The 9,526-nt window shown below is 46.3% G+C and overlaps 1 protein-coding gene across 3 annotated transcripts in view; it reads left to right on the forward strand.

Moving 5' to 3' along the window:
• LOC120682303 overlaps positions 1-9,241 on the forward strand; it is a 50,016-nt gene extending 40,775 nt beyond the window's left edge. For 2 of the 3 annotated variants that reach the window (XM_039964135.1, XM_039964134.1), the window contains exons 17-22: positions 5,348-5,536; positions 6,144-6,427; positions 6,522-6,729; positions 6,818-7,057; positions 7,548-7,633; positions 7,873-8,471. In XM_039964135.1, the coding sequence (XP_039820069.1) occupies positions 5,348-5,536; positions 6,144-6,427; positions 6,522-6,729; positions 6,818-7,057; positions 7,548-7,633; positions 7,873-8,179 (1,314 nt within the window). In that variant the 3' untranslated portion in view covers positions 8,180-8,471. Of the gene's footprint in view, positions 1-5,347; positions 5,537-6,143; positions 6,428-6,521; positions 6,730-6,817; positions 7,058-7,547; positions 7,634-7,872; positions 8,472-8,551 lie in introns of those variants that run through there. The other variant, XM_039964136.1, reaches the window with a different exon arrangement.
• Positions 9,242-9,526: the final 285 nt, after the last annotated feature.

The following is a 9,526-nucleotide window of genomic DNA, read 5'->3' on the forward strand; positions in this document are numbered from 1 at the left end:
ACTTGCTGAACAGCATAGGCCAAATCAGGACGAGTCAAAGTGAGATACTGCAGTGCACCAACAATACTCCTGTACTCTGAAGGATTCGCAACCGGAGGACCATCTGTAGCAGACAGCTTGGATTTGCTATCAACTGGCGTCAAGGTAGAGTGACACTCGCTCATACCGGCGTGCTGTAGCAGATCCGAGGCGTACTGTCGCTGGGACAAGAATAAACCCTCTGAAGTACGGGTGATATAAATCCCCAGAAAGTGATGTAGATCACCCAGATCCGTCATAGCAAACTCTGCATGAAGGCGACCAATAATGGAGAGAAGCAAATCTGTCGACGAAGCAGTGAGAACAATGTCATCGACATAGAGAAGCAGGTAAGTAGTGCTGGCGCCATCTTTGTAAACAAACAAAGAAGTGTCGGAGACTGACGGAACAAACCCCAACTGACGAATATATGTAGCGAATCGCTGGTACTATGCCTGAGGAGCCTGCTTCAACCCATAAAGCGACTTCTGCAGAAGACAAACATAATCTGGATGTGAAGGATCAGCAAAACCAGGAGGCTGCTGGCAGTACACTGTCTCATCTAGATGTCCATGCAGAAAGGCATTCTTCACATCGAGCTGACGAATAGGCCAATGACGAGATACAGCAAGGCTAAGAACAGTACGAATGGTGGCAGGCTTGACCACAGGACTGAATGTCTCATCATAATCTATGCCATGCTGCTGAGAAAATCCACGGACAACCCATCTAGCTTTATGACGTGCAAGAGAACCATCTGAATGAAATTTATGCTTGAAAATCCACTTGCCAGTAACCACATTAGCTCCAGGAGGCCGAGGAACAAGGCGCCAAGTACCATTATCAACCAGAGCCTGAAACTCATCTGCCATAGCTGCTCGCCAATTAGGATCCACAAGTGCACTGCGATAATTGGCCGGAACGGGAGAAGCAACAACATGATCAGCAGACAAATTCTTGTTGTAACTAACTGGCTGAATTGTACCAGACTGGAGTCGAGTAATGCGGCGAAGGACCGGTGGTGGAGGAGAACCACTCATCGGACGTCGGGGAGGCTCAAGTGGAGAAAGCTCTCTAGGAGGAGCTTCTGAAGACCGCGCCGGAAGAGGGCCTAGGTAGTGGCCCTGCAGCTGCGGTAGAGGGAGCTCGCGAAGAGGGCGACCAGGCTGCGAAGAGGGCACCGTAGCAGCAGCTGGTCGGCGGCTGTACACTTGACCGAAGCGTCCAGAAACAGATGTAGTAGTAGGAGCAGCAGCTGGTCGGCGAGTGTAGACTTGACCGAAGCGCCCGCTAGGTACAACACCACCAGGAGGCGCTCCAGGAGTAGGAACAGCAGCACCAGGTGCTCCAGGCATCCCAGAAGAAGCACCAGCAGGCGCACCAGAAGCAGCACCAGGCGCTCCAGGAGGCGCAGGTGGAGCAGCTGCTGTTGCTGGCGCAGGAAGTGGGCTGGAATCCGTCCCGCCTGTAGAAGAAGACGCCGAAGGACCGGATGGGGGCACGAAACCACACCCGCCCGGAGAAGAAGACGCCGAGGGCCCTAGTGGGGGTTGAACACCGCTCCCACCAGGTGCTGAGCACGGTTGCTCAACATCTATGGAAGACGGAGCAGCCGTAGGAGAGCCACTAGCTGCATGATTAGTAAACAAAGGTGCAATATCCAAGTCGCGACCGAGTAAGAAATCAAAGGAGCTGGTGGTGGGTGGATGAGTCTCGCGAGCGAAAGGAAAGGTGGACTCATCAAACACAACGTGTCTAGATATAATGATGCGACGCGTTGTAAGATCAAAACAGCGATAACCCTTATGATCAGGCGGATATCCCAAAAAGACACATGCGGTCGAGCGTGGAGCGAGTTTGTGTGAAGAGGTGGCCTGTAGGTTAGGATAACACAAGCAACCAAAGACACGCATGTGATCATAAGAGGGATAAGCATTATATAGTCGAAAATAGGGAATCGCGTTACTAATGGAGGAGGGGCGCCGGTTAAGCAGATAGGTGGCTGCTGCTAGCGCCTCAGCCCAATACTTGGGCGGCATAGAGGCATGGATGAGGAGGGTTCGCACTGAATTGTTAAGTGTTCGAAGGATGCGTTCGGCTTTGCCATTCTGTGGAGAGGTGTAAGGGCATGAGAGGTGAAAGATAACACCATTTGCGCGCAGGGTGGTGTGCATGGCATGGTTAACAAACTCAGTCCCATTATCGGCTTGAAAGCACTTAACAGGAAGGCCGAACTGAGTGCGAGCATAAGCAATAAAATCAACGATATACTGATGTACATCGGATTTGTGCTTAAGCGGGAACGTCCAACAATAGTGCGAAAAATCATCCAACAAAACCAAGTAGTAGGAACAACCAGAAATACTAGCAAACGGCGAGGTCCAGACATCACAGTGAACTATCTCAAAAGGTGAAGTAGTTTGAGAAGTAGAAGTAGCAAACGGAAGACGCGCGTGCTTGCCAAGCTGACATGCATGACAAAGTGAGCGATCTACTTTATTACATGAAACTAAATTGTTCTGTTTTAAAGTAGCTAAGACTGCTGGACCAGGATGACCAAGGCGACGATGCCACAAGGATGATGAGGCGGCAAGCATGGCTTTTGCGGCTGCGGGGGCGACTGATGGGATGGTGTAGAGGTCGCCTGTACTATCGCAACGAAGGATCACTCGTCCCGTCCGGATGTCCTTAACAGAAAAACCAGAGGCGTCAAATTCAATGGAACAACGATTATCGCGAGTGAATTGGCGAACAGAAAGTAAGTTGCGAATAATCGATGGAACGATAAGCACGTTGTTCAGAATGAATCTAGACGTATCTGTGGCTAGAACGGAAGAACTTCGGGACGTGACAGGGATATGTGCACCATTGCCTACGGTAATCGAAGAGGAAGCAGCTGGGAGGCGAGAGAGAAGTATACCTTCCGTGGAGTGCATGTGAGTAGAAGCTCCAGTATCCATCACCCATGCATTGCCTTCGAGCGCCAACTGCTGGAGGGTAGCGATCAGGCCAGCCTGATCTCACGAAGGGGACTGAGTTGGCGCCTGAGGGGAGGTGATTGCCGCGTGAGCCTGAGGAGGGGCGCCCAGAATGCCTTGACCGCCGCGCTGGAATTGTGCGCCATTGCTGCTACCTTGCGCACCCTGGAAAGCAGCCCATGTATGATGCAGACCCAAGGACCGCTAGGGTTAGGTGTGCGAGGCGACTGCTGCTGCTGCTGCTGGCCGCCGTTGGAGCGTCTGCCCCTCCTGCGACGCTGCTGCTGCTGACCGCCCTGCTGAGGTGAGCGCTGCTGCTGCTGAGGAGGGCGCTGCTGCTGCTGCGTGACGGAGGTCGAAGATGATGCAGATTGGCAGGAGGAGCCGTATCCAGCCGAGGAGGAGGCGATCATGGCGGAGGAGGCAGCCACCTTTGACTAATTTGCTAGGCGGAGCTCCTGGAGGGCAAGCCGATCTACAGCCCTGGAGAAGGCCATGGTCGCGTCTCCTGCGATAATCTCTCCAGTGGTGCTGTAGCGAGAATCAGCCCCAGCGAGAAGGGCGAGAACTATCTCAGAATCGGCAACAGGCTTGTCGTCGTCGCGAAGAGCATCAGCGGCCTTCTTGAGGGCTTGGGCATACTCGTGGACAGACATATCTCCTTGAGTTATTGCGTGGAACGCATGACTCAAGAAGATGGCACGAGGAGCTTTGTTCGTTTGGAAGTGGTTGGAGATGGCGACCCAAAGGTCCCGTGCTGTCTGGTTGGCGGCCATGGTGAAGTCGAGGACGTCCTCGGTGACGGAGCCATAGAGCCAGTTGCGGACGGCACAGTCGGCCTCGTTCCATGCATCAGTGCGCGGATCAGGGGGAGGGGCGCTGTTGATGTGGCTGAGGAGGCCGAACTTGCCGCACATGGCCTCGAAGAAGCTGCTCCACTTGGTGTAATTGGAGGAGCGGAGTTCCAGCTTGATCGGGACGTGCGCCTGGACGGAGATGGCAGCGTACGCAGCCATGGGGATCGGCGGCGGCTGGGTGTCGTTGACGAAGAGGGAGGAGATGCCGTCGAGGAGAGAGTCACCGTCGTCGAGGGTGTCACCGTCGTTGGTGACACAGGACATCAACAGATTGTTGCAGATGCAATCTGTTGATGCTGCTGCAGCCGACCAGGGAGGGCGCAGGGAGGAGCGACCAGGGAGGTGGCGCAGGGAGGAGGGGCCGATCAGGGAGGCGGCGCAGGGGTGAGGAGGAGGTGCCGCAGCCTAGGGTTGGCGGCGGCAGGTGGTGGGTGGGCGCACAGGCAGGGTTTGTCGCGCGAGTTAGGGCAGCGGAGGGGGGAGAGGGGCACGGCCGGCCTAGGGTTTGGCCCGGACTCATGATACCATGTAGAGAATTGGGAAACACCACACACCCAAAGGAGGGGGGTGACCTCTATTATATATTGCCGTATGGCTTGGAGTACAAGTAAACTCAATACAAGGAAATACAACAATATATCTCTAATACTAGGTTAATGATACCATGTAGGAGAGAATAATGGATGTATATCTCCAAACCCTAGAAGGGTGGGATATATAATTTCTATACATGGGCTCACATATACACCAACACGCTGTCTTTTGCAAAACCGGAATTACTGGTTTGCTCTGCTAACATGGTATGGTCTTTTGTGTCTGATGAGTATCAGTAGCACGAGCGCAGGTGCATGTTGCAGGAAGTTCATGCCTTGCGACAGAGTCCAGATAGATATCTAGGAGCTGTAGTCGGTTAAATGAATTGTTAGCTTACTGCAAGTCCTTAAAGGGCCTTAGTATTACCTATTAGGGGCATGGTGTATCTAGCTTACGGTCATGGTGGTGTTAGGCATGTTCAAAAGTTGGTTTAGTTATGTTATTGTGTGGGTCTTGTTTCGGATTCCTGAAGCTATAAAGACAGCTTTTGTGTTGGTTTAGATCAAGCAAGAAAGCAAGCGCACATGTTAGTCCAGCTTGGTCAGGGTCACATGATAAGCCAGGATCAAAGCTCTGCATATGACCTAAGCGGTCTTATTACCGTTAGATGAAGCAATGTTGTTGCCATAACATATTCCTCTCAGAACTAGATAAATATCTGCAGACTTCCATTTTATGATTCTAATGAACTTTTAACTTCATTCTGAATGCAAACCTCAATGTATACCTGATGGGATAAAATATGTAACCACTCTTTTGAACAATCTTTTGGTTAGTTTGTCAACCTGAACTATGATCACTACTGTATTGGAATTGAGTTTAAACAACTGCCTTCCAGACTTGTTATTGAATGCATATCAGCAAAGATATAGTGCATGTGTAACTGTCTGAACTTTGCAGGTTGGTTCAACCCCAGATTTGATGGTTGCTTACATAGATTTCTTTCTTGGGGGTGATGAGAAACGACTTGATGTAGCATCCACCATTCAGAAGAGGTTTCCCATGTGTCTAATTTTTGGTGGTGATGGAAGCTACATGTCTCCATACTACCTGCATAGTGATACATTGCTATCGAACCTTCTTGGCCAGGTAAATATCAGAAATTTTGCTGCAATATTAATACCATACGTATTGTTTGTCATGACTCATGGTCAGGATCTACATTCTGTTTCTGTTCTCCCTTGCATCTATAGTATACATTGACCTCTCTGGTCTAGATTTAAATATTTTCCCCAAAACATAACCTAGCATCCTAGCAAAACCAAACCATATCCTGATGCACATTTGTATGATCTTGACTTTTTTTGTTGGCCATTGATACTCTAGCTCTCCTAGTTTATTATTACATGAGGACTCATCTTGTCTCATATCCTAATTGAGGAATCTCCGCAACTTCCGGAGATTCCGCAGAAATCTTTGGAGACTCTGGAAAAACTACTGAAATCACAAATCTGTTAGACAGTGTAGCCGGCCTAGGTGGGCTAGGCGTGCGGGCCTAGCAGCCTCTCGGGTTTATGGTAGATATGCACATTTATTCGAAAATTTAACCTTCTTGGATCTCATATTCCATATTTCTTTAGATTTTGTGTTGTTGATATTGAAATTCAAAATATTGTTTGGTGTTTTCATGAACATGCTAAAAACAGATGTATGTTGTGTTCAATCACCCTGGGTAATGTTGACTTTATTTTTCTAGTATGTATCGACTGCTATCTGGAATAGATTAGTCGCCGGTTTGAATGCTCAATTGAGGACAGTAAGACAAGGAAGCATCCGCTCAACATTGGGCCCTGTTGTTTCTTGGATCAACAGTCATGGGAATCCCCAACTTGAGAGGCATGGTGTTCGAGTGGAGCTAGGGTGGTTCCAGTCCACTGCTTCTGGATATTACCAGCTAGGTATTGTTGTAGCTGTGAATGAGAACTTCTACAAGAGTCTCCACCCCCACGAGCATGGACCAGAATTCTGCGAACGCTCGAGGTTTGAAAAAATTGCATGTTCTAGTATCATTTCTTATTGAATGTTTTACTTGCTATTTAATGTTTATATAACTTGAATGCCTTTAATCCTACAGGAAGAACATTGCAGTTCTACTTCAGGATTTCAACCAGGCAAATCAGGATCAGCCTTGCACAAGCTATACTGTTTCTAGGAAGCGGTTGACAGGCGGAGTGAATGGTGGGATTATAAATGAGGGAACACTCAAGTCTCTAGATTATAAAAAAGACTATCTCTTCCCTTTCTCATTGTTATTGCAAAATTTCAGGCCTATAGGATATGCGGTAACTACTTAACCCATTTTGTAAGCGAAAAATGTGCTCATGCTGGATCTGACATCACCATGACTGAAATCATATTATAATATTGCAGGAAACATTGCAGCTGCTCATTTGTATTGTACTTCTGGGTGATTTTTCCATCACCCTGCTCATGCTTGTACAGTACTACTGGATATCTGTTGGAGCTTTTCTTGCCATACTGCTCATTCCCCCTCTTGCTTTGCTTTCACCTTTTCTTGCTGGTCTCAATGCACTTTTCAGCCGAGGACCAAAACGATCCTCTGTGACCCGTATTTTTGCACTATGGAACATTACTTCAGTTATAAACATTGTAAGTCTTCTGACTTGTTTGTCTATTAATTATCTTGTTTAGTCACATGTTACATATTTCTGTTGTTTGCTGTTGTGATCACTGATCAGTAGAATATGTTGCATTATACAACAGAAATTATTACGGCATGCTGTTATTCTAATCTTGTGAGCATATAGGGTTCACCTATTTGAGAACTGAACTATAGGATCCTTGTGGTGGACTGCGCACCCAGGTCCAAGTCCCAGACTTGGCATGAGTGCTCAACGACATCATGTAGTTGCATGCAAATGTAAATGGCATGCTTGTGCTACATGATATTACAATCTTGTAAGATGTGTTCTAGGGCGCACCCACATGTCTTTGGGCGTGCGTGTGGGTGTGCGCATGAGTGCCTCCGACTTGGACTTGGAAAAAAGTGTCTAACTATTCAACTCTATTTCTTTGTAATTATGCACATGCATGCAACATTAAAGGCCATGGGAGTTTTAACCATATTAGTTTTATGCAGATTGTATCAATCATATATGGTGCTTTGTATTTTTGGCTCTCTTCGTTGGCGTTGTCTTCACATCATCATGTATACAATGGAAAAAGGTTTGTTTCATTCTATCCCTGCATTGTGATATTGGAACAGGATCCCTGCATTCACTCTCTTAATAAAAACAGCAGTAGGTGTCATGCTGCTTCTGCTGTCCTTGCTATGCTACACTATGGAATCTTTTCATTTTCTGGTGCTTGTCATTCCTGGCTCCAGAAATTCTTCAGGCTGGAGCTTTGGGAACTGGGAACATTGAAGATATTGGCTGAGCAATTTTGTTATTATTTTGTTGTAGATACATATGTGCAAACCACTTCATGCTATTCTACAAACTCCAAATCCAGCATGGATCTCACAGCTGGAGCTGTCCCTATATGTGTTATGTTTTCTTGCATTCCAAAATCCAAACACATCTTCCTATCCATTTCCTGTATTTTTCTCATTCCACTGTTTGCCACTACATCTTTATCCCTGTCCTGTCTTCTCCTCACTCCTTAGTTTTTGGTTCCTCCATTCATACGGAAAATTTGCCATTGGACACTAGAAACATCTGGCATGCTTTATTCATAGCTGAACCTTTGTATGAAGCGAATGCAAATTGATTTTAGTAATTTTATTGACAAACAGTAGGATAATTTTGTTGTTTGACTAATAACATGCTTACAAAATTTATATGAAAAAAACAAATTCAATGGAAATTAGGCACATATTATTTTGTCATGTATTATGTGGTCATCATCCTAACCCAGGTTCTCTCCAAATATTTTAAGTGTACTTTTGATCCCTAGTGGCTGCATTGTGACATGTTTAAACATTCATCTGGATTCTCTATTCAGAGTCTGAATGTCTGTTTTCAAGTTATTCTTCCCAATAATACAAAGAACTGACAAGATATTTCTAGTTTTGCTTTTCATAAACATTTTAATTCTCCAAGGATGTGTAATTGATATCTTTGTTCTATGTCACCTGTTCAGCTTTAAGAGTAGGGAAGACAATGAATGGTGGATACTACCTATCATCCTTTTTCTTATCAAGTCACTACAAGCTGGACTTGTCAACTGGCATGTCGCGAATTTGGAGATCCAAGACTATACGTTGTTTAGCCCTGACCCTGATAGATTCTGGGCAATGTAGCCGCGTGCTGCATGCTAAGAATGGCAGAAAGTATCAATTGGTTGATGAGGACAAGCTGCATTTTGTTTTTTCTATTTCCATCTGTCCGATGCAATTTCTGTATCCGAAGAATTGGCCTGACATGCTAAGACCTGGAACTTCCTCCTATTTCTGGGAGCTCTCCAGCTTAGTGCAGATATGTGGTTGGGTGTTTAGGATAGGTCTGTTTCCTTGCCCCGTGAGAAGTAGATTTCTACATTTTCTTAGGTTGAGATTCACCCGGTGATTTGAGTGTACAGCGAGAATCCAGTGAAATTGGTGTCCTGGTGGTGTACATTCTTGTAAGTAATAGTAAGCTCAGTTGATTCAATTGTAAACAGTTAATTTTTTTTTCTTTAGCTTTACTTTCTGCAAGTGCGTGTTGCAAATTGCCCTGCTTGGTTGGAAGCTGAATGGATGTGCCTCAGAGTTACAGCATCGTTAAGAATTCTGATGTTGCTTTCTGAGATTGCTCCCGATACTCTCAAATTTTAATTGTAGTTATTGTATTATGTCCTCTCCTTGCCCAAGTTACTCATCTCCAAGTTTGGAACGGATATGCATAAATAATTGGGTAATTTTGCTCCTGAACATTCTACAATGTTGGCTTTTGCTGGTGAACACTACTTAATCTTGTCTTTGCTCATGGACACTCTTTAAGTATGCATATTTGCTAATACACTTTAGACAATATAATAATCATTTCTGAAAGGAAGGAGCGAGAAAAATTTTAAAATGGCCAAATTACCCTTCTCCAACCCTATCGGTTCAACCCATCCAATCTCCCATAACCCCCC

Source organism: Panicum virgatum, chromosome 7N, assembly GCF_016808335.1.
Source record: "Panicum virgatum strain AP13 chromosome 7N, P.virgatum_v5, whole genome shotgun sequence".
Taxonomy (NCBI): Eukaryota; Viridiplantae; Streptophyta; class Magnoliopsida; order Poales; family Poaceae; genus Panicum; species Panicum virgatum.